The 25920-nt window shown below is 46.9% G+C and overlaps 2 protein-coding genes across 9 annotated transcripts in view; one reads left to right on the top strand and one right to left on the bottom strand.

The window, feature by feature from the left end:
* The window catches only part of LOC146178860 (F-box/LRR-repeat protein 12-like), a 32761-nt gene extending 25952 nt beyond the window's left edge, over positions 1–6809 (top strand). Inside the window, exons 3-4 of one of the 2 annotated variants that reach the window (XM_084578600.1) lie at positions 1099–1320; positions 4700–6799. In XM_084578600.1, the coding sequence (XP_084434726.1) occupies positions 1099–1320; positions 4700–5026 (549 nt within the window). In that variant the 3' untranslated portion in view covers positions 5027–6799. Of the gene's footprint in view, positions 1–1098; positions 1321–4699 lie in introns of both variants that reach the window. The other variant, XM_084578601.1, reaches the window with a different exon arrangement.
* Positions 6810–14408: 7599 nt separating this feature from the next.
* Cadps (calcium-dependent secretion activator 1) overlaps positions 14409–25920 on the bottom strand; it is a 130908-nt gene continuing 119396 nt past the window's right edge. For 6 of the 7 annotated variants that reach the window (XM_084578592.1, XM_084578593.1, XM_084578596.1 and 3 more), the window contains one exon: positions 14409–20353. In XM_084578592.1, coding sequence (XP_084434718.1) covers positions 20155–20353 — 199 coding nt within the window. In that variant the 3' untranslated portion in view covers positions 14409–20154. The remainder of the gene's footprint in view (positions 20354–25920) is intronic. The other variant, XM_084578598.1, reaches the window with a different exon arrangement.

The following is a 25920-nucleotide window of genomic DNA, read 5'->3' as shown; positions in this document are numbered from 1 at the left end:
GTGAAAGCAACATTAACGGCTGAGCTGTAGAGAGAAGCAACAAAAGGAAAAAAACACCTTCAGTGAGAAATAAGGTTAACATTTTGGAAGAGGGGGGGGGGGGTGGAGCAGAGTACAAAAGCCAGAAAAGAATTAGCCACTTCAACTTAGGCAAGCAGTGGTCGCCGCCACCTTGATACAAAATGGGTGCCAATAGTTATCTGTCTATCTCACTGTCTAATCTATCCATTTAATCTTTATTTTAAACCAAATTATTCTTACACATGGCACACGTTGTTTCTAATACACTGGTTTTCTTGTATGCTAATGGGCTGTAAGCTTTTTGTGAAAGTCTTGGACAGTGAAAGTGTTCCTTTCTACTTTTATTGGAATAGTTCGTTTACATAATTTGTGGCATTTCGTTTTGACTGCTGCATGAAGTTGACAGTGTACACGTTTGCTGCTTTGTGAAGCTATTAATAGGCATCCATTCTTACAGGCATCGATCAACCTGTATTTATGCAAGTTATGGTGTTGTTAATGCATGTTTTTATTTTTAACGCATTGTACTTGTTGTGTGCAGATTGTTCTATTTCAAAGAAAATGGATGAAAGCAAATGCCTTGCACCTCGTGCTTTCCTATAACTGAACTTATAAAACTTAGCCTGCACATAACAATGGTGCTTTGGTAACGTTTCCAGCTTTATTATCTAGACAGATTAGGGTGGTGTCTAGGCTGCAAACAAATGAACATCGCAAAGAAAAATAATACGTATATCTTTTTTTGTGGCTCCAGCTTTTTTTTTTTTTTTGTCACTGTGGGCATTACACATACCATCAATGTCTTTAGAACACACTATATTCGTCATTACCATTTATTGTACCATTAAAGTCTTGAGAGACATCAGGAAAAGGAAGAAATTTGGCACCATGTAACATCACTACACTGTCAGTTTGGCCTCTCCAAGATGAGGTGGGAGAAGGGAACCTGGGTAGCACTTCACGGCCTGGCAGACGCATATCGATGTGTGAAATACATTACAGTGAGCAGCTAATCAAACTCCAGGATAGAATCGTCTGAACACCAGTATTTCTAAGCAACAGTTTCGAACCATGCAGTTGTTGTCTCGGCTGGAGCTGCTGGACCTCGCGGACTGTGTGCAGACAGAGGGCGTTACGCTGGCGTTGCTCGGTGAGCAGGCCAGCTCGCTGCGCGCCCTGGGCCTGGAGCGCTGCAGGCGGCTGGATGGAGAACACCTGCGCAAGCTGGGCAGCTCACTGCTGGGCCGCCTGCAGGTGCTCGACCTTGAGGGCTGCCCACTGGACGACGACACACTCACAGTACGGGATACTAGCTATACCCCAGGCATTTATCCCCCGAAGGGGCCACAGATATTTGCAGATATTTACAGGCCGCACATTATGACATTTGCACACAGCCGATCCTTCCAATTATGACCACCCATCGACAGGGCAGAGATCTGCAGGGAATGTACAGTATGGTCCACTGTTAAAGGAAACATGAGACCATGTGGGCGGCGGCAGGCTTTACAGAGCACTTCCAAGAGAGTGGGCGACAAACGATTGCACAAGGTGCACGCACAGTAATCATGGCTGGCTGCTCTTCCCGAGTATGCACATAATGCCGGCCTTTGTCGCTAGTTATTGGCGGCAGTGCTTTGTAAAGTGTTTAGGCCACATGATCTAATGTTCCCGTTAACAGTGGAGCATACTGTACAGTTTTAGCGGACATCCAGAGTAGACATGGAGGTCAAACCATTTAGGAATTTAGGACTCGATTTAATAACCATTAAGGTTTTAGGTTTAGCTTCATGTCCATCAACTCATTGTCGGCTGATATATGCTGCCACATGCATGCTGTCAGTTAAAGAATGCTTTCTAAGTTATTCGAGCTTATAGCTAGATAAAAAGTATGCACATCTTTGGAGTAATTTGTTATCATGTTGTTTGTTCTCATCTCTCACTGAAAGAGCCTTCGATGATTAGGTGTGGGAGGAAGGATGACAAAACAGGCAAGTCTTGGTAAGAGTTGAAGAGATGTATTTACAAACTGTACGGGAGCATACTGAATTACAAGGATGGCGTCGCACAGAGCTACCACCACTCGAGCAAAAGGGTGCATCTCCATGCCGAGAATAAAAAACATCTCACACAAAGAGCATTGCAGGTAGCACAAACATCAGCCCAATAGCAGAAGTGTACTGGCAATGTCCGGCCAGTTCAATGGATCAATCCAATGCATTGCGAATACATCCCAATATTGGACCGATTCTTTGCACTAGCTGAAATTATATTGCACAGAGGAAAGCTTATGTGCTGTGCGACACTTCTGCTTGACTAGACCTAACTGCTCAACATGGTCTGAGGACCACATCTTAAAGGAAGAGATGAATAAAGACATTAAGGCGAGTGCTTCACGTGATCCGCTCAGAAAATTCAACAGCCAGTCATAACTGTTGATTAACAAACCCACAGGGTCAGAAATAAACGCAGGCCCACGTCTCTAATTATGTAAAACGAAACTTCAACATACACAACATGTGATCTCTTTACTTGGGTTCCAAACTGTGCTGGTGTCAGTCCCCATTTCTTTCCCACATCCTTCATCCCTTTGGCCGCCGCTTGCACTGGAAAAGATGTGGTGGGGGAGGTAGGGAGGCATAAGTCACATTTTCTCGTAAAAAGCTTGGTTTGCTAGTTGTGCCTCTGCACTCTGTCGGCAGCACAAAAGATAGCTGCTAGGTCTTGCAAACGCCAGAGGAAGTGGAAGAAAACTAATCAAAGCCCCACATTCCTGGGCAACGTGGCTTTGCAGAGTGTGGCCGGTGCTTTGCTGGCCATGTGTGAGAGTGAAATTAACAAAAGGGTTGGTTTTGTCTGTGACCTTACATTGCCCCTTCTAGTGTGCTTCCTACAAACAGTGCGCTGCTGTAGAGCAAGTCTTATGTAGTGTTCGCACTGGTGAGTCGCCTTAGTCATGTAGCAGTGTTTCTTCATCCCACACCAAGCGACACCAGGTGGTGTTCACACTGGCGTGCGACTCGCTTCTCGATCTCACTCAGAACAAGATTTGATGGAAAGCTGAATTTCATGCCTTTACAGCACTTTTCGCTTGCTACCGCACTTGAATTCTAGCAGTTCACATTCCAGTCATGCAGACACAATTATATCAGGAAAGAAGAATAGCTTGGCATTATATTCATGCGCAATGCTACTTCGGAAGCCAAAGATTTTCTTGTTCGACAAACGCAAGTGGCTGTAGTGGGTGTACATTTGTTTGCTTCTCGCAAAGTAACAGATCACGGAATCGCCTCATGCCTGAGCTCTCAGCGCATGACGAAGATTGCAGCCGCAACATATTCGGCTTAACACTTCTCGTTATGTATCAAACAACTTAATATGCAGCACACACACGAAGGTGTACTCTTGCAGGAGGAGGAGGAGAAAAGGAGGGCGGAAGGCAAGTATGTTAACCAGAAATAATTCCGGTTTGCAGTTTTTTTGGCTTTTTTGGTTGGTTGCATTTTCCCACCTCCTGGTGGAGGTCAGTAAACATCGCATCTTGCAGTGCCATGGATTGGCTGAAGGGTTCTTCAACTTGAATTTGCGTCGCAACAAAGTACGCCCTGCAAACAGGTTGCTGGTGGCATGTTTTGAGCTCCCCCTCCATGATGAATCAGCCCAATAATGTCGCGTGACTTCTACAGCGTGCCAGCGTGAACACGCCTTTAGGCTTAGTTTTGTGCAGAGGACCACACGGAGTGGCAGAGAGCAGACAGTGGCCCCTGAAACTGTCTCACAGAAGCCACTAAGTTTTTGGCAAGATTATGCGCATGGGCAACTCAAGCAGAATGACAGTGGTGGGTCGTATACATCCGCATTCGACTGCAAAGAGGCGATGGTTGTGCTCGTAGGTCGGGTCACAACAGCTGGCACCGTAGCCGACAAGAAAGAAAGCGGCTATACATATACTGCTTGTACCTGTTATCATTATTTCATCCTTTTCACATTTACTATGCATTCTGACCATTGGCTTCATCACCGTTTGCCCTGATATGCAACTATGGCATGTGAATCTTATTGCAAATGGCATCGGGTCCTCTGCCGAGGTTTTCACTGTTACTGTGACATGCCCCCTCTTCCCTGCAATGGTGTGTCATGACCGGTAAAAGTGGCCTACTCGGTGGACCATTTGTATGGACCAGCACTAGCAAGTTGGGTTGGATGATTGAAATAGTAGTGTTCTCCAAGTTTAAATTGTACACCACGGCCATCTGATGGCCTCGTGCCGTTTGTGTAGCTTGCTGAAGCTTTTGAAAGACCTGCTTGGTTTTTTGGCTCAGTTGGTTCATATTTGGAGGTGTTAGGGAGGGACTGGACTGATGAATGAATGGATGGACTGATAAAGGTATGGACAGGTGGATGGACGGACCTCAACTACCGTATTTGCTTTTGAGAAACAGAGCTGGTATCGTTCAGAGCTGCAGTTGGCTGAGTTAGCAGCTCTCACATTATGGGTTCTCGCTCAGTAGTTGCGAAGCATGTGGTCCAAGCAGTCGTATCCTTCTGGAGTCTTTGCTCATTCTGCTTGTGCACTCGTTTTGAATACGTCTGTTCATGCCTCCTGTGTTCCCCAGAGCTGAAACGTCGGTGCAGTGCATCTACGCTTACTCATGGGGCATATACCTTCTGGGCACAGATGGTGCTGAGCTCGGTGTCCAGTCTGGAGCAACTGTACCTAGGTGATACACTGCTGACGGAGGGGGCGCTGCGTCACGCACCGGCCACACCCACACTGCAACGACTGTGCGTACGAGGCCTGCCTGCCGCCCTGCTTGGGGATGTATGCCGGGTAGCTCCGCGGCTGCGTATGCTGCTGGTGGATGAGGAGCAGGCAGTTGGGAACTCACCACTGCCACTTGGCTGCCGCCTGGCTGTTGCCCGGCGCCGAGACGGCGAACCAAAAGATACGTGCGGACACTTTCTGGGAAGCGCCGTGAGGCGCCCGTTCGACGCAGGCCACTGAGCACTACTTCAAGCAACCACTGCATGCCACTGTTTCGTGATGGTTGCATTCTCCTTAAAGGATGGTACACGAGTATGTGGAGGATGTATGGAGGATAAGACTAAGACTCATCTCTTTGAAATGAGATGCCATGGCTTACCACCTCGCTTGGAACTTTATATATATATATATACATATATTTGTTTCTAATCTTTAAACTTGAAAAGGACATTCTTGAAACTTGGCATTTGTTAATACAAATTACACTGCTGTTACAGTACGGCAATATTGCATCACGGACTTCCGGTTAAGCAGTACTACCCGAAGCCTGGTAGAACAAATTATATCAGTCCATCGTAACACAGCCAGAATTTTTCATTATCATTTTTGTGAGGCACTGTAATAGTACTGGGCTTTTAAATTTTAAGATTGCACCTGCTTGCTCAGACTACATATACTATATATTTTGCTGCGTACCTTCTGTATATTTGTAACTACATGTTTATATCCACTTTTTTTATGCTGCAATTCACAGTACAGAAATAATTTACAGTCCTCTTATGCGCATTTTACTTCCTAGATAACATTCTGAAATGCTCTTGAGCTAATATGGCAGATACGTTTAATGGCTGTCAGGTGAGCTGGCTGCTAAAGCCGGAAGTTGGGTTGTAGTGCACCCTTGAAGGAATGAAAATAGTACACCTGCCAGGATTTCCTGTCATAGGACTTATGTGACAGTCACTTGTGCTTCAGTGATGAAAACCTTGGAACTGAGGGACGCGCATGATCTCAGCTGCACACTGTGCTAAAAATGTCCAGCTGCATTGCTCTGTGATCTGGTGATCCGGGAGGTTTTGTGAAGCGGGCATAACCACAGGTGGAGCGACAGGCTGAACAGCTGGTAACAGTGATTGCATAAATATGAAGCAGCAAGCTTGTGTATGAGAAGTATGAGATTGCATTTATGTATGGCGTGTGTTGTGACTTCGTGAGGCATTATGGTGACACGAGTGTGTTGTGTTCATTCCCTCTGACTCATAATTTTGGCGCACGAACAGCGCTACGTTGTAATAAATTATATAGTTGCTAGTTATCACTGTACCTCCTCTTATTTCTTTGGGTGGGGGGGGGTTGATTCTGACATTTTTCTGCCATTACGAATGCCTGTCAAGCTAGCTATTTGTTAACTAAGTGGTAACTATTTGCAGCAGCGGCCATGCAAAATCTGTTGCTCAGTAACACAAAACACAAATGGCATATCGTAACACACAAAACTATCGCACACAGTTTTACTTAAAAATGTGTGTAACCGATATCGTGCAGGCAGACCAGGGAATAGATGTGCAACGAACTCATCCAAAACTTCACAGGCACTCCTGTGTGCAGTTATGCCACTGTTGATGTCCACATGTACCACCAATAAATTGTGCGTAAATATTTAGTGTGCACGATTGACGAGTGAGAACATTTGCCACTTGAAAGAGAGTCTCATGCTTGGCTTGCCCTCACTTTCAGCCATGAAGGAACATGCAGTGAAATTTTCGTCAGGTGATGTCACACTAACAGAGTAAAAATGTTGAGATGCTCAAGCTGGTGGCTTGACAGGACTAATTCGGTGAGCAGTTGAGGGTGGTGCTCAGTACAGTCACCAAGTCTATGATGTTCAGACGCGTCTTCACACATGGCTGGGTCATATTTTCACTCCTTGTTGCGAGCATGTTTGCGAGAAACTGCAGATGGCTGCATGACAAACGCCTGGGCAACCACCTGTGATCAACGCAAACAGCTGGCCAAAGGGCCACATGACTGCTCCGACTAGAAGTGAGACCAAGTAGGGAAAACTGCTATAGCAGCTACAAGCTACAAAATAAAGAAAATCAGCTGTTCTCATTTCTCTATATTCATGGACCTTAGTGAGGTGAGTGATTCAATTAATCATGATATACTATACAGTGAATGTTAGTTATAGCATTCACTGCATTTGGTAAAATGTACTTGCGTAACTGCATGCATTAAAACAACATCAAGGAACTCTGTATACTTTGCTGATTGTTAAACGAATGCAATGGAAGTAGCCTCATCGTTAGTTTTATTACAGTGTGCTAGCTGATAAGGTTGAGGTTTCCAGATTATATGCAAAGTAAATTATGGTGCTTAATATCCCAAAAGGACAGAAGGCGACGCTGTAATGCAGGACTTGGGTCAATCATTGTGTCCTTTAATGTCTGTTAACAGTGCACTCTGCACTTGTACCTTTGCAATTCGCATCCATCGAAATATAACTAAACTACTGCTATGCTTGGTAGTAGACACTGTTAATATGAAGCTTCTGCACATCTATTTGGGTCAGAACACATTTAGGAGCAAAGGGATGGTTTATTGAATTTAACTATATTTGGTTCAGCAGCGTTAAAATCTTGTAATTTTTTTCCTACTCGTTTTTATTTGTTAATGCTTCTGGGATTTTTCGCTGGCCGACGACGGAGGACACTGACTTTTCTGCGACACGGGGCCCTTAATGCTACTGGCTCTATAGCTGAACCACCTCCGCTGCCTCGCGCAGACAGGAGAAAGTAGAGAAGAAAGAAAAAGACGAGCGCCGCAATAGCCGTTGTCAACCACCTAAGCAGTGGCGGGTGCAATGACGGCCTACGGCAGAAAAAAATTCGGTGCCTGGCTAGGCCAAGAACAGCCATCCTTCACCACCTGTTCTCCCCTTGCCCTAGGGCCAGGAACAGCCACCCTTGCCCCTGTGCGACGGCAGCGCACCTTAAAGACCCCCAGGTGGTCAAAATTACTCCGCAGCCCTCCACTACGGCTCCAGGAGCAGCCACCCTCGCCCCTGTGCGATGTCAGCCCACCTTAAAGACACCCAGGTGGTCGAAATTACTCAGCAGCCCTCCACTAGGGCTCCTCTTTCTATTTTCACTCCCACCTTCGTCCCTTCTGCTACGGCTCGGTTAAGGTGTCCACAGAAACAAGTGTGACAGATACTGCGGTTTTACCAATTCCTATGAACTAGCTAACTGTACAACATAACCTCCATGTCAGCGCACGCACGTTAAAGATCCCCAGGTGGTCGAAATTACTCCGTAGCCCTCCACTACGGCCCCTCTTTCTCACTTTCCACTTTCACTACCACCTTCCTTCCTTCCCTTACGGCGCGGTTGTGGTGTCCACAGAAAACAAGTGAGACAGTTGCCGCGCCTTTCCCTTCCTATAAATCAAGCAGGCACGCCGCCTCGGAAGGGCAACGAACGCAGTGGATGCATCCTTCCTGACCACCTTAAAGGACGTGTCTCCATTGTTTCCCTCAGCCCATAGCTGATTCAGGTGACTTGTCTTTTTGAAGGAGTCTGACCTTAAAGTGTGACCTTGACCTACTGTGGGCGTCCACGATTCCGTGATGATCGCACAAAAGTATACTGCGCCTTCCTTTCCCCTAAACCTAATACTTGGTTCCCAGGAAGGGAAAGGCGCAGTATCTATCACTTTTCTGTGGACGCCTGACCGCGCCGTAAGGTGGAACGAGGAACTGCAGTGGAGGGCTGCGGAGTAATTTCGACCACCGGGGGATCTTTAATGCGCGCTGATATCGCACAGCACACGGACGCCTCGTTTCGCCTCCATCGAAACGCTGCCGCCGCGGTCGCTTTGATTGATTGATTTATAGCAAGGGAAAGGCGCGGTAACTGTCTCACTTGTTTTTCTGTGGACACCTCAACCGCGCCGTAACAAGAAGGGCGGCAAGTGGGAGTGAAAGTGGAGAGAGAGAAAGAGGAGCCGTAGCAAAGCCACCTAGACTGGACAAGGCCTGCGCGCTCCTCCTCTCCACAGGGGTCTACGTCACACTAGTTGCCCGACCGCGAACGATAGTAGGAGTTCTGTGCAGCGCAGGGGGAGGCAACGCGCATGCAGGTGCATCGCACCTGGAAGGCAGCACAGGTGGATCTTTCCACTTTATCTGCCTATGGTTATGTTAGGCAGCGAACGTGCTGACATTTCTCTTTCCCGACGTCTCTGTTTTCGAGCTTCAGGAAGTCAAACTGATTTACCTTGGCTTTATTGTGCGCGTTGATACCACAATGAACGTGGTGCTGAAGACAAGCACGCGCTTTTTGCAACCGCCACGACATGGGACGATAGTGTGCCTAGATTACGACGGGAACCCATAAGCCATTAGCGTTTGTTTTTCCCAGCAATGAAGCTCACAGAAAAGCTTGGAGCTCCTGCAAGAATTTTACTACAACCGTACACATTCCACGCTAAGTAAATAAAATTTAACCATTTCGATAGATTTAGCTTAGGCACGCGCCATAAAACCCAACACACAACAAAAACCTTTTGTAAATTTAAAAGTTGTTGGATAGTGGTTACGAGAGGATGATATTATATTTAAGTGTCGTCATGCTGGTATTCGCACTCAATTTTCATCAAGCTATCATATCCTAATAAACAAATGGTAAGAACCATGTCGCTCAAGCGCGGTCTCAGTGCCTTCGAAGTTCCCTACTTGGTCATCGTACATTTCTTCTACACCTTCTTTTACAAGACCCCAGCAAGAAAGAGGGCGCGACGGGAAAATGACACCATCAAGGAAATCCTTAATGATTCCTACAGAGGCAAGCGGAGAAGAAAAATGCAAAAATTCGCCAAGCTAGTAAATGTTTGCGACACCAAGTTATCGACAGTCACTGGAAACGAAAAGTAAACTCTTCGGGAAGGCAGCTGTCAGCAATATGAAAAAATTAAAGAATTGAAATATTTTAATTAAAAGCACAGAGCAATACAATGTTCATTATGGCTTCATGCTACTGTTTTGTAGGGCTTCATGAGTTTTGTTTATTTCGATATTTAACAAAGCATCCGCTTTCGAAGTGTGCAAAAAAATAACGTGCTCCTCCTTAAAAAGCCGCAAAATGCATTTGCACATTGATCTCATATATTCTTGTGCTATATGCTGTCTGGGAAATAATGCTTGTGTTAATGTGATCTGCAGTAAACTCAAGTTCAGTAATTATAGCAGTGCAATGGTTATTCCCAAGTTTTCACATGAAACTATAAAAAGGAAGCACTTACTGCAATAGGAAGTGTATGGCGAGGACTACGAAAGAAAGCACGAATTATAAATTAACGCGGAAAATACATAGAGAAAGTATGCAAGCGGTTAAAAAAAACATTCTTTAGAAGCATTGCTATAGCCATTGTACCTCAGATAGCACAATAATGCGCTGAAAACTGCCGCGGGACCCTCCCAGCCGCGAGCGGAGGCCAGCGGCGGACGGGCAACTAGCATGACGTCACGGAGCAAGCAGAGAGGCCTTGAGTAGTCTAGGTGGCTTTGGCCGTAGTGGAGGCCTACGGAGTAATTTCGACCACTTTGGGATCTTTAACGTGCGCTGACATCGCACAGCACACGGACGCCTCTTCGTTTTGCCTCCATCGAAACAGCCGCCGAGGTCGGATTCGAACCTGGGTACTCCAGCACAGTAGTCGGGCGTCTTGCCACTGCATCACACCGGCGGGGCAACCGCGGTTAGAAAATAGAGATTTAGCATACCGTGATCCGCGATCCGCCACCGTGACCCTCTACCGCTTGTGGGCGGGGCGCACAAGCTGATTGGTTCCGATGCGGCAGGTCAATGTGCAGACATCGAGTATGTGGCGCCATCTATCGACATCAAAGAGATCTGGGCATGCGCAACGGAACGCGCGGTGGCGGATCACGGTGTGCTAAATAGAGAGTTTTAGCTTACCGTGATCCGCTACTGGGATCCGCCACCGCGCGTTCCACTGCGCTTGCCCAGTACCCCCTTGACGCCGGCAGATGGCGCCACATACTCGATGTCGGCACACAGACCTGCCGCGTCGGGACCAATCAGCTTGACCGCCCCGCCCACGCGCGGTAGAGAGCCACGGTGGCGGATCGCGGTAAGCTAAATCTCTCTAATAGAGTTTTAGCTTACCGTGATCCGCCACCGCGCGTTCCACTGCGCATGCCCAGATCCCCTTGACGCCGATAGATGCGCCACATGCTTGATGTCGGCACATAGACCTGCCACGTCGGGACCAAACAGCTTGAGCGCCCCGCCCACGAGCGGTAGAGAGTCGCGGTGGCGGATCGCGGTAAGCTATATCTCGCTGATTGGTCCCGACGCGGCAGGTCTGTGTGCCGACATCCAGTATGTGGCGCCATCTGTCGGCGTCAAGGGGGGTCTCGGCATGCGCAGTGGAAAGCACGGTGGCGGATCCCAGTAGCGGATCGCGGATCACGGTAAGCTAAAACTCTCTATTCTCTCTCGTCGCGGTGCGCCGTCCGCGGATCAGGCGGAGCCAGTGACGTCAGATCACGTTGTGCTCGTCCGCTCGCGGACTACAGCGATTCCATCCGTGAGTGAGTGAAAACTTTATATAATGCAAAAAAGAAAAACAATCTAGAGCTCCCGTGGTTGGGTCCTCAGTCCAGGCCTCCCGTGGCCTTTGCTGCCCTGCTGTCCCGTTCAACCAGCCAAAGCTGGTCTTTCGCCTCCGAACTGGACAGCGCAGCCTCCCACTGCTCCGGCGTGGCGTTGTGAATTATCGGCACTGCATCTATTTTCTGGCAGGCCCATGCGATATGATAAATTGTCGGTTTCTGTCCACACTAGGGATAAGTACGTGTCCCTGTATACAGTCGGATGTATCTTGCTGTATAATTTGGAATGTGCTGGCAGCCCGGGCTCCGAGCAAAATACAGAGAAGCCTGAGAGACCTTGCTGTGGAGCGAGAACCGCGCTCAACAGCAACAAGCCATCTGCCTGGCGGCTGAGGCCGTGAAGCAACTATGTGTCTTCACCAAACCTTAGTTTGCGAGGCTCCCGAGTAGGGCCTGCGTGCCAGGGGGTCCAAAAAGGAGTCTCATTTCGGCGGAAATAAAACGTTTTAATGATGACGTCCGCAGAACGGGTGACGCCACAGCCTGGTCGACGAATCCTCGAGCGTAATTGTGGGCTGCCTCGTTTCCTGGATGGTAAAGTGCGCTGCGACCCAGATCAATCGGATCTGGCGGAGATTGAAATTGGTGGAATGGAGGAGGGATAGGACGACGGGGGAGACCCGGCCTTTGGCGAAGTTACGAATTGCAGATTTGGGATCACTGAAGATGGTCTCGGCAGAGGTGGAGGCCATCGCCAAGGCTATGGCCGCCTCCCCAGATCTGACGGATGGAGCACGGAACCAACGGCCGTCCACAGGTGGTTGGTTTACTATCGAGAGCGAAAAAGCATCGCGGTCGGAGAGACCAAAATTTGCCTTTTTATTTTTCTTTTCAATTGTCTGCTGTGCTCTCGATAGGTACTTTTCGGCTAGAGAGCAAGAAAAACAAGCATTCTAACCTGGGGATGCACTCCGCAGTTTTTTGCTTGCTATGCGGCTGCGTCTTAATGCCAGCGTTCATGCGCGCTTTCGGTGTTCAGTGCATCGCACCTCGCAAAATGACTTTACTATTTTAAACTATATATAAAAAAATAAGGAGTTTCTATGCACAATCCAAAACATCAAAAATTTAAAAACAATATTTTTGATGAAAATTATTTTAGCCCAGGTTATAACGAGCAAAACATCCGAATGGTCGCTCAGTGGTTAAGATGGTCAGCTACTGAATCCGAGCACCCGTGTCCCATCTCAATCGGTTCAAATCCGCTATGATGGTTTGTTTCCGTGTGAAGGCATCAGAGGTCATGGTCAGCCACATGCTCTATCACTCTTAGCTAGCAAACTTGAGACTCGTCGGGTGAACTCGCGCAATGTATTTGGATTGCAAAACGTTTATGTCGTCAGAAAAGGCAAATAGCAGATGATCAGTGCTAGGTGGGATGAGTGGTCTGCGGCTGACAGCGACCTGAGTAGCCCATTCAATGACTCAGGTTTGAACTCTCAGGTCTGAGCTAACTTGGTCTCCCATTGCTCGAGGATAGGAACTTGTATTATATTCCAGTGACGGCTTATCTGACAGCCACTATACTGGGCAATGAGTTACCTCCGCAAGGCCACGCTGCTGACTTCATGAAACAGCTTAGCCAATCACAGCTACTGCACAGATAAAATCGGAACTCGGTCAGTGGTGGTGAGCGTATATGAATAGTTTAGCACTAATAGTGAAACATCACATTCTAAAGCGATCCTTGAAGATTGTGCCAAGCGTTGTACCTACCAAGTAAAGCCATCTTTGCCAAAAAATTTCTACCTCTCCCCTAATCAAGTAGATGTAAGCACAAAATGATTGTGCATAGCATGCTGTTGACCAGTTCTCTGCTGCTACATATTACTCTCAAAGCGATTGCTTCCCATAAGACGCTCCCTACCTCTCCGTTTTTCAGGCTCCACTGTTTGCCTTAAGCAGCTGTGACATTGAAATGTAGAACAATGCTGAAAAGTATGTGGCCATGATGTGACACAGGCTTACAAGAATGCAGCACACGCAGTGCCTTCGAGTTATCCTCGAGCATGTATACATCCGGCTGCCACATTGGGAAATGTGCCATGAGCTGTAAGCACAGCATAGTGACGACTTGATTCCAAATGATCAAATTCGAACTACTCCCGCCTAGACCGCCGGCATTGGGTGGTCTTGCGTACAGAGTATGAGAGACCGTGGCGCCATGCTTTTGGATGGAGTGGAGGCCGTTGTTCCGCACAGTGCCCCTCATGCCTTGGAGTGTCCCTAAAACCTTTAAGAGCTTACAGATATGATAATGAAGTCTATGGTGCCATGTGTCTAAATTCAGCACATTTTAAATGCATAACTTGAGTGATATGACAGTGAACACTAAAAATTAGACTTATGTAACTAATTTGGACCGCACCTATGTTTGTATGCGTGTACTACACTAGGGCGTTGAGAGCGAACTTGTCTCGTTTCAGAATGATCCAGTTTTGGCTCTTGATGACAAACGATGAGAAATTGGCGCCTGGATGTTGGCACAATCGGTTCTGGCTAGATGTCATCTCACGGTTGCTGATAACGGGAGCTAAATGCATTTCATGCTTAAAATAGACTAATGAAGTGCCAAGCAGCATTCGAAACAGCGTGACTGGTCCATGCACACGCCCGATTGCAGCCGCGGGATGGCACGAATTAAGCAAACCGAAACTATGCCACTGATTTCTACTTTGGAAGTGGGCGACTTGAAATCATTAAGCCTGCCATAACACACACTACAGAGCCTTAAAACAACTGTTCCGTAAAATTCAGATGCAGGAGGACTATATATAGATGAACACTGGCTGCGCGGGCTGTACCTTGATGCGATCCCCCCCTCCTTTTCTAAATCAAAAGATGCGAGCCTGCCAATGTCCAGAATAATGAGCGCATGACGCAAGATTTACATAGGGCTCTTTGCCCAAATGAATGACGGTCAAAATAATCTTTTACAAAACTTGTACTGGATTAAATAAAGCATTGCAAAGCGACCGTAGGAGCTTCTGTGTACGTTCTATGTCCGTTTCACAATGTTATCAAGACATATTTCACAGGTGCCGCGTCTCATGGTATAGCGACCGAAAACAATTGCAGCACTGGTGCCCATTTGTCTTCTTCGCTGTTCATCGCCATTTTTTTATTGCATCGTGGCGTTAGGCTGCATACGTGCTGTACAGCTCTACGTGTCACTCTCTGGTGCCGGTCACACTGGCTTGGGTGCGTTTTCTTCCCATGGTAACGTGGCCGGGGTAAAGCTAATGTCCTCTGGGTCGACACTCGAACAATTGACCAATCACAGCTGGCACGAAGGGAGAAAGGAGGGGGCCCTACTTTCAGCGCACCAAACGAGAAAAAATGTGACATGAGCATCAATAGACACTCATATACATAGTGCTTGTCTCGCAAAGCACGCTCGGTTTAGTTGGGGACATGGCAGCTGCCCCCGCATCCAGAAAAGGATTCAGAAGCTTGAAAGAGAGAGATGGGACGAGGTCAGTGTACTGTTTTGAGACCTTTATAGTGCACACACCTCTAGAAAGTTACATACAATATTGGGTCTTGAGATGCAGTCAAGCAGTTGTAAGTGCAGTCCTGAGTTGCGAAATGCATGGGGCGCGAAGAGCAGCAGGCTAGGTCAAGGTGCGGTGTGCAATGCTCACAAGCCTCTTGCAGCAAAGGATGATGCCAATTTCACACAACGAATGAAACTCTTCTGCAAAAGGCGCGGGCCGAAACTCGTAAATAAGCTGGACAATTTGTCTGCTGCATGCTTACGCTTGAGCATACATACTGCTTTAAATAGGCTATCAGCATTCTTATCTTTCTATGTAATGTGCCCTAAAATCAGGCCCAGCACATTCGCAGACCAGTAGAGCACCTGTATGAAGTACCGCAGAGTAAAACTATCAAGGACTGTGCTTAATACAAACATGCGGACAAATTTAGATTCTGCCAGTTCTTCAACACTAAAGCTTACCACCTAAATCACGGCATCTTACAGAAGTTAAATGGAGGCAAAGAAACTGTGGGTCCACTGGCTGAGCCTGCTGCTATTCGAACCCCATGCTTTCCTTTGGTCTGAACAGGCAACAACAGGTCAGAGAAACAAGAAACTTCGTGCCGGCAGAAGCGCGGCCTTTGCAGCAGCAGCAGCAGCAGCATTTGGTCTAAGGCAGAGAGCAAGGAACCTCCGAGGCATTCCCACTGCAGTCATATATCAAAACAAGCAACGTATGTACAACAAGCCGCCAGTGCGCACGGCACCTAGAGGAGCAAAAGATACAAGGAGTAAGCAGAAGCAGTCGGTTCTCCAGGCCACCATCTGCAATACTCGAGAAATGAATTGGGAAAGCCTCAAAGTTCGAGGCTCCCGTTCTAGCTCAGAGATACCTTGGTAAAAGAAGTTAGGAGCTAGGTTACTGCTGAAGCTATTCCTTTATTCTGCTTGGTTGTGACCACCAGCAGCGACTGGAATCACCTGGCAAAAGGTGATAGGATTCCTGCAACAGGACCAAAATGGCATCGTTAGCACATAGGATGCCGCTGCATGGTCTCCCGAGCTTATGTGCTTGTTGACAGAAGCCGTTAGGGGAATCAAGCGGATCGAATTATCTCCTATGAGCCCATTGCTAGCAGCGTGCAAGAGGCATCACCAAGGCACCGTTCAAGCCAAGACTCCTTCAGTGCAGCAGTTCTGTTCAAGGAACTCATTACGGCGCCCTTCAAGGAATGGCAGCCGAGGCAGTACCTTTCAATGCTCTCCTGCACATTATGTGAAAGAACCTCGCAGCAAAGCACACAAAACTGCAAAAAAAATCATCATGTGCAGCATGAACGAGTTCGCAGTGTCCTAGCCCCTTCGACACTCGATAACTACAGTTAACAAAGCATTGCAATTTTTGATAATCTGAGATTTCCAGTAGTTCTTCACCAAATACTGAAGGCCAAGGTTGAATTTCCAGTCCAATCCATGCAAATGGTTACTTTCTCTTTAAAGTGAAACTTTATTTGCGCAGATGACGTTTTCTCGTTCAGAGTACTTCTATGTCTTCCATGCATTTGAACAGCAATGCTCAAGTTGCAGCTTACACCCCATTGTGATGCATGACAGGTTTGTGGCTTACAATGCACTAGTAGCACCTGACACACAGCAGAAAGCTAAGCGAAACACTATGATGGCCTGGAGAGCCCAAGTCAAATGCAGTGAAGTTTCTTTTAGCTTCAGATAGCAACAATGTAAGAGCTCAAGAGGCTTAAGAGAAATAAATCTATATACTCTCTCTCAAGTTTATTTGCAGAGCTTAGCCTCTCAAGGCTACAGCAACAACACGCAATGGCCCCAAAAGATCTGCAAAGCCATTGCAGCTGCAGCCACGCAGTTTCCACAGAGTAAACAAAGCGAGAAGAAGGTTATACAGACACAGTGATGCAGTATACTCTGTACAAGTGTTAGTCAGGTGGCTCTAGAATAAGCTACACACTACATCAACAATGCTGCGCAGGTGACGGGTTCATGCAAGAACAGTGCTGGTGCACAGCTGCACCACAGCACAGTTCTCTCACCCATGACATGCACTCGCCTAAACCTTTATCTCCATCTGCTTTGCTCAACTCTGGACAAGAGGTTGCCGTAGTACACACAATATGCACGTGGTTTTGTTCCAAGGTGCATGCTTCCCTTGTTTAGTCTGGTAATAAGAGAGCATCTTTTTTTTTCTCAGCCCGGAAAAAAACATAAAATTTTGTTCATCACTGTTCGACAAGCCAAGTGAGCTCGGAACTTGCTGAGCGCAAATTAGCATTCCCAGCTTCATCACCACGAGCCGGGCACACTTAATCACCACGAGCCGGACACACTTAGCTGGACCCACCACATTTGGAGCTGTTGCACTGTACAACACGGCGCCGCACAAGACTGAAAGCAGTGCGGCCTGCATCTGGGTGGTGCGTTAAAGATGGGACAAAATATCAAAGGTCGGGGGGAGGGAAGAGAGATGCTGTGCACTGCAACAGTGCAGCAAATGAAACACACTGGGTTAGACATGGTGCACTCTGTGCCTCAGCAATGCAGTCAGCATGCAACAAGAAGCTACTCACATTTTCATGTGTGGTACACTTAGTAGAATACAAAAAGCACTCTGTATAATGCAATGCGCTGACAGAAGGTGGGACCTGCTTCATGTGCTGGCTCTTTAGAGCTCTGTATGTAGATTTTGTTTAAAAGAATGTGAAAAATTAAAAAGAAGGCAAAAAATAATAGTAAGCGCTGCTAACTAAACGAGTGAGGCCTAGGCTGACGTCTTTCAGGCGAGGATCTCAGGCATTCTAGCACAAGAACTGAAAATGACTAGACAAGGCTGGTAGTCTGCCCATTCACAGTACAGACTTGGCCAAGGACTAGTGAACATCTGTTTTGCACAGTGGTCAGTACGTTTGTACACAATATGCTGACAGCACACCAATGCAACTGTTCTCCTTGCGTGCACGAAAAGCGCAATCAGAAATAAAAACACTTTTTGACCAGTAAAGGATGCATTTAAGGTGATAGCCAGTTACGTATTGTTGCAACACCTAAGACTTTAAGGGCATTGCCAGATTTTCCTTTGAGTGGGACAAGGAGGCATCTTTAGCTCTTGGTCAAGAGTAGAAGGATACTGCACCACACACACTTCCCAGTTGTCATGTCCCCCATCACAGAGTTGCCGGACGCTCACCTGGTTCACGAGCCCATTCGTCACTGGTGTCATTGCTCGTTGCAAGTGAAGATCAAGGCCCAGTTGAATGACCTCAGGTGCCATGCCAATCGTGACAGCACAGAGCATGCATGAAAGCTTAGGCTTTTCGTGGTTTGCACTGCATCGACATTAGTCAAGTTGCACTGATTAAGACCCTGGTCTGCACTGACCATTTCTGCAGTGCCCAGGGCAATAATGGCCAAACAGAGAAAACAATATGACTGGTTTTTTCCTCACAGTTTTTCCAGTGACAGCAAACACTCGTCAATCAAGTGTGCCTGGATCAGATGGGAAGCAGCAGTTGCGGGAGAAAGAATAAAAATATGTTGCAAAATCGTGCACAGCAACGACGGCACACATGCAACAAGTGTGATGCAGTATACAGCTGAGCAGCACGAGGCTCTGTGCGGGAAAAGCGCACTGTGAGACATAAGCACAGCACTCGGGAAATGAGGGATGCGGTGGTTGGAACTGGAGTGCAACGAAGAGCACTGTGAAACAGGCAGGGATGTCTATCCTGAGACCCAAAGTCCTCCCATGTTTAATTGCACATAAATAAAAAATGAACAGACACACACATATCAGGTGACAAGCGTAAATCTTGCAGCATGCCACAGAGTCAACGCCTTCCTGAATTAAGAAGTAGAAGGGTTAAAATGAGGGCGGGTGGCACACACTAAACATGCCAAACACAAAGCAGATAATGAATACAAAGCTCGGGTACTAGTCTCCATCGGTAATGCTCCTCTCTAGCAAAACCAGAAGGCCATGTCCATATAATGCTTTGCTGGTAAATCGAAATGGAACCTCGAGCCTAGCCAAAAATATATATGTACTGGCGTAGATCTTGATCATGATCGAGTGCAAGAGCGACTTGCTGCTCACAACATGTAATGTATCCTGAGCAGTGAAAATTAAAAGTCTTCGTCACTTCTGGTGACAATAGAAGAGAACAGCCAAACAAATGTGACATATGCCAACCAAAACCGAGCCCGTCCCCAACGGTTTTCCAAACTGCGTTCACATCCGCGAGAGAGACTGCCTAGGAGCACTGAGTAAGCCAGCACATGCCAGTTGGAAGTGACGGAATACACCACAGCACACACTGGGTAGCAACATGCAGCATATACATATATTATGCATGCACGTGTGTCTGTGCGCACTTGCTGGAAAGCAGACAAAGGACAACTTAATGAAGGGGGCGGGGGAAGTAGAGAGCAAAATGTCCACTGCTCTAAAACCGTGAAAACAAGAGAAGAACGTTCGTTGTTTGAATTTCGTCTTTTACCTCGTCTTTCCCTCGTGGATAACGTACACACACATGCACACCAAACAAGGTTAACACTCGGGTCCCCCTCGTGTCCTACGGTGTCTCACGTCCTTCCTCCGAGAGACCAAACGCTCCCTGGCCCCGCCGGATGCTTCCTCCCGAGGGGAAAGTGCAGCACCAACGGGTGTACCCTTGTGTGCCTGTACATGAACTACACACACAGAATGCACATATGAACCGCCCTGAGGCAGTGTTACATGCCGCAGTGCAAACTATTGCAGAGGCCTAAGAAGCATCGTGGCTCTCCTAAGTTAAGCCCTCACCTTGCATAGGTTCGTGCATGGCCAACACAGGCTCAACGGTGTGTGTGTGTACCGGTCTCTAAGAGCTTGACCTACGTCGTGCCGCAGCAGCCTAATCACCTCTTGCACGCTAATCCCCATGTCGACGTGCAGTTGCGACGGGGCCGGTGGGCGGAAACCGGCCCGTCGACTGGGAGCGGCCGCGCATCCACACTGGAAGACGTTGTGTTCGCCGACGCTGGCGGTCGGACGGCGCAGAAGGCCGCTCGGTGCAGACCTGCGAGCGCCCCGCCAGCCAACGCCATCGAACGGGAGCGCGCGTCGCCTCTTCCCAACGTGAGTGAGCGAGTGCGGTTGGTGCGGTGAGGCCTGTGAGGGGGCGCTCACAGGTTGAAGAAGCCGAACTTGCTGGCGATGCCGCCGACGTTGCGTTTGAGCGATGACAGGTGCTCGGTGACAGACTGTGTGACGTTCTGGATGCTGCGAACGTAGCCCTCGGCTCCGTCGCCGGCGTCGCGCAGCGAGGCCACGATCTTGCGTCGTGGCGAGGCTTCGCTCTCAATCCCCGTCTCCGGGTAGTCCCTGCACGCGCCAGCCCCACTTTGTAGAAGACAACAAAGCACAGTAGACCAGCACACATAGTTCCAGCCAGAAAAAAAAAAAAAAAAGAAATGCCAGAAGTTAAATGCAATGTTCACTGTGGACAGGGCTCACTTGGAAAATGCTCAGGGTGTTGCAAGGCTTATGCAGCATCTTGACCCACAGATTCTCACTAGAGCAAGAAGTGCTCCACATAGCAGGTACACCTAACCCACTATGGTAAATGTTTTCAGTCAAATATCCAGTACCAGTCTCTTAACTGCAAATTAGTGAGCCTACTGTAACCCTGCAGCCCAAATGACTTGGGACCTTCTTACAAAGTACCTGAAGGCTGTCACCTGGGTGATACTGGTTTTGTGCTATACAGCTGATTCGCAGTGATTTGAAAAATAATCTGCAAAATAATTCTCAGGCAGAACATTTCTCGGGGAGAAGAGTTTACAGGGAGAGTAATTCTGAGCCCAAGAGAGAACAGTTAAGGGGATGTCACACTAGGACGACAAGCCACAGATGCCAACCCAACGGGGACGCTGACATTCAGCCAAACTAGTCGGAAGACCATATCTGTGGCAGACCAAGCAGTCACATTAGGAAGACTATGACACCAACATGACCGATGACTAGGTGTGTACATATATTGAAATTTACGAATATATAAACTGAATACGAATACTGAGAAAAAATGTTTTCGAATACCAAATATCTCATCAGTGAAAAAACAAAAAAAAAAAAACAAAAAAGAAAGTAGCAACCACTGTTTGTCTTGTTTCTTTCAGAATTCGCATGGTGTTTACAAATAATATTAAACCAGAATTGCACAGGGAGAGGCCTTCGCCCTGCAGTGGGTATAATCAGGCTGATGATGATGATGATGATGTATACCCTACTGAAAAATCAAGTACATATTTCATACAGGATTCCGTATGCAAGTGCTTTGTACGGGAAGCACCTGCACAAAACCAGGTGGAGCTGTAACATCCCTGCTGAATACAGTGAACTCTCACCAATTTGGCCTTCAAGGGAACAGAAAAGATGTCCAATCTGAAAGCTTGAATTATCAAATGGGCCTGAAAAAGCTGCTGAAAACTGTTTGCATAACAGTAATTTTCTGCAAGATGACTGTCATCTGAGATGCAACCGACATGAGAACGGCATTATCTTTCCGTGTTTCTTCAAGTGGTTTGCTTTGCGTACTGAAGTGCGCAGGGCAGTGAAACTGTGGTGAATTCGAACATTTCTGTGTATTTGGTAATTTTCGAACACGGCAAAAGCTTGTTAATTCGAACTTCATGGGACCGGGGGAAAAGTTCTAATTATCTGATTTTCGAATTATCGAATGGCCTTGAAGAAACTGACCAGAACCATTTGTATTACGATAAATGTACTGAATTTATTCGCATAACGAACTCACTCCCATAATGAACCCACCCACCCCTGAATTTTGCCTAAGAATTTTGAAAAAAAAAAAAAAAGCCGTTAGCCATTAGCACTTCTCTCAGTTTCGCGCCGTCATGGTCCACAATGCATTTCTTGGCAGTGCGCCAAGATGCTGCGCAGCGATCACGGTGTGTTTTTCTTCTGACTTTAGCTCTAGCAAGGGGGGGAAGCGAACTTGGCAGAAAGCCAACGCTTGTCCGGTTGTGCAAGCCTCGTTTTCAGTATATTCGCCTCATCATGCCATGGGCGATTGGGGCGGGGGCCGTCTACTGCCACTTAAGTCATTGGAGCGCATGATAACAGGAGACGCCACTTGAAGCGAACGATGTTAAAAAGCTGGTTTCATGATCGCGGCTGACCGCTTGCTTCTGTTGACAACTGATGGGTGGAAGGATGGACGACTCTTGCAAAAAACAAACCATGTAATTCGTAGCGCCCGTCCGGAGTCATAGCCTTTTAAAGGCGTTGACTGGCACCGGGCCGACAGTACTTATCCGTATTTGCGGTTTAACAGGGCTCGAATTAACGAATATTTAGTTGCGAGTTTCGGAGGTTGCATGGGAGAGTAGGCAGCCGCCACCACTGCTGCCAACCCGTACCCTCCGGTGCTGCCGGTCGTTGCGGCAGTCGTGGCGCTGTTTAGGCTTTACCCACTCTCCCATGGTTTTACCTGGTTTCATCTTTTGAGTCTTCTGTCCCTGTTTCGGATGTGCGCAGCCTCCAACTATGGCACTCTTTTGCGGAGGCCTCTTTTCTTTTTTTTGGCCACGTGCTGTGTGCCAAGACACCCAGATGTGGTGGCGCGTAGGTCAAATTATTCGAAGCGGAACCGGCGCACGTTCGAATTAACTGGCTTTTTCATACACAGATCTTTATGGGGTTTGGCCGGATCAAGTGGTGTAGTTCAAATTATTCGAAAATTCGAATTATCGAGGTTCAAATTAACGAGCTTTCACTGTATGTTTCTCAAATATGAATGAAATAAGGTAAGTATTCAATTCGTATTCGAAACTTCGAATACACCACTTATGCAAAATTGCTGCCATCTAGTGACCGCCGTGCACACTTCCACGTTTGAGGGTAGCTGAATTGAGGAGCAGTAAGCGGCAGAGTAGGGAGTTGTGCGCCGGCTGTGTTAATGCCCGTTGTCACCGATAATGCCGACATACTGCTATGTCCCTTATTGTACACAAAACTAAAATAAGGGCGTGGAAGAAAAGAAGCCGCAAGTTGTATCCTTGAGCTTTCCTTTTTCATGTGGCCGTGTGTTAATCTGCTCTCGCGTGATTCTCGCGCTGTAGGAGCACTTTTGATCAATGACGCGCCTGAATTGTAAAACGGTATCTTATTTAGCCTGCTTTGAAAGGTTGCAAATTCGTACTCGGTGCCAAGGCATATGAAATGTATCGCCCACTTTGTCTTACATTTGTGTGTAGACGGACTGCACATCGCATTTTTGTGTAAAGGCCTTAAGGGTGTTGCTCCCGACTTTCATGTTGCCCCAACTCATCCCAGCTTTTATGGCTCCATGCAGACAAGCTGATAAGAGATGTTCTACGTTATGTATACATACAGGTATCCAGATAGGACACATTGCAGTATTTCAAAGGCGTCAGACTGTTCTCTTAAATTCAAACACCAAATTCTGATGTCTTCATGAGTTTGATTCATCAATGAATCGAATGTAGTCGACTACATCCAGGCTTACATCAGCTGCTAAACGTCCAGACAGAGAATGGGAACAGTAGTGCGCTTGCTATATTGAGAATTGTGAAGGTCCATCGGAGCACCATGTTTATTAGGCACCGGTTCTATATTAAAAAAAAAAAAGAAAAAATACCAAGCTCCTTCATGTACGCGTATTCATATGACATACTATGGAACGGCAATGATCGAGGCTGAGCACCGGACGCAGTAACAAGTTGAGTCTTGTCCACGCTGGACTCGAAAAATCCTGTGGTGGCTGACATAGCATAATATCACAGGTGTGTTTTACACCACGAAGTAACATCAAACTTTCACGAACGCGTATTTGAGCAGTGTATTAAGAAATGCGCCGAAGCAGCAACGAGGACTTTGTCGTTTGTAGCTACACTGATGTCGCCATTTGTAAGAAGTTTTGGCAGTGCAGTATCACTTTACGAAGTAAAATTGGAATGGAGGCAGCATGGACAAGTCAATCGTCCATTAGTACGTTAGTACGTTATTTTTTGCTTTGAATGCGAGCAAATAGCATGGAAACCACAGCACAAAACAGATGCAGCTAGCACATTGGCAGCAGCTGTAGCACCACAGCCAACTCATTGAACCCTTCAACATGGCATCACGTAGCGTGGTTTGCTCAAGGTCTGGTAGATCGCAGCAATTTTGCATAACGCCTACTTGCACACCCCTACTGATGACCCTACTAATCTCTGCAGTGTTACATGATTTAAGATTGATGATGAGGTCAAAACCAGTCTGCTGACCATCAGTGATTGGGCCATTGAGAGATCAAAAACATGCTGAAAACGCGATGCTGATCCTACACACTATGCCAATGAAGAATATGTTTGAGCATTTATACATACAAAAGAAGTATAAAATCTGCGTGGCACTGTATATCCTGCAACCTACATGAGGACATGACCTGGAAAAATATTCCCTATTCTGCACCATACCACCGTATGCTATTCATATTATATTTCTTCCCCAAACAAGCAAAGATTGGAATAACTTACCGGCGTCACTCACCAGCACAACTAGCACTGATAATTTTAAATGAGCCACTCAAGGCTTCACCTTTTAAACTATTTCAACAAATGACTCATTGTGCGTGATAACGTTTTCTGCACTGTATATTGTAGTGATAATTTCACTGTGCCACCTGTAACACCCGGGACAATTAATATTTTCGTGTTTACATTAATATTTTTGCTGTCTGAATGTCTGTATTCTTAATTTTATATTTGCATTCCAGACTTTTTGTAATCTGTCTTTGTTATTTGTTCCTCCCCTCTATAATGTACCGTGTACCTTGAGGGTATAATAAATAAATATATGAAACTATTTACTGTATGATAAAAAAAAAGGGGGCGGGGGAATTTTTGTAACAGAATTATGTGCGTTGCATTTTCACAAGCAATTTCAGGGCTACATCACACAAGAAATGGATGTATCAGAGAATTGTACGCCTGCACAAAGCAGAACCAACAGTCGGCCTCCGGCCAACCCTGTGAAAGCTGACAAAGGTTTTACCTGCTAAAACTATATCTGCACATCTCAAACCACACGTTAGCCATGCAGCCTTCGTAGTGCAGTCGTTAGCATGGTAAGCTGAGAAACAAGACGTTGTTTGCTTAAGCCTGCATGAAACGAATTTTCCTTTGTAAGACTTTTTTTGTTATGGCCCGCATTTTTTCCACACCGGTGAAGGGACCGGGCCATGTAATTATGAATGCATATTCTTGCTTTCGAATGACGCACAAGGCACGAGAAGTATAAATGCCAACTGTAGTCTCCTAAAAAGTTAGCTTGAAAATACTTACTTTTTCTCTAGGAGGCCTTGCCTATATGAAATTCCCCTTTGGATCACCACAGTATACACAACTTGTGACACTCTGCTGTTGAATTATTTGTCGTGCCTTCATGTTTTGAGCAGGCGATCGCACGGTCATGAAGATGCACCCACACTGTACTGGATCACACCGAGCTAATGGGTGCGGCTTATGATCGGTCGCAATGCGTATGTTACGGCCCGCATTTTTTTCACACCGTTGAATGGGCCGGGTCATGTAATTTTGAATGCATGTTCTTCCTTCCAAATGACACAAGAGGCGTGAGACGTATAAATGCCAACTGTAGTCTGCCTAAGCCTGCAAAACTGTCTATAATTCAACTTTAGCTGCCGTGTTTTGGCTGCAATTCCTCGAATGACTCGAGACAGTGAAAAAGTTATGGGGCAAAAACAGCGTAACAGCCGCTTGTTCACCTGCTGCTCTGACTCTTTGGTGTAAGCTGGTGCGAAGGCTGTAAACATGGGAGTAAATTAAAACTGTGCCGCAGTGATGACACTGCACTTTTTGTATGCCTAACTTGACGTCAACACTGTCTCATACTGTTTAGCTCCTGAA

The sequence above is a fragment of the Amblyomma maculatum genome, chromosome 9, assembly GCF_055883805.1.
Source record: "Amblyomma maculatum isolate TAMU_Amacu chromosome 9, ASM5588380v1, whole genome shotgun sequence".
Taxonomy (NCBI): domain Eukaryota; kingdom Metazoa; phylum Arthropoda; class Arachnida; order Ixodida; family Ixodidae; genus Amblyomma; species Amblyomma maculatum.
The sequence above is the reverse complement of the archived record's forward strand: the minus strand, read 5'-3'. Positions and strand labels throughout refer to the sequence as shown.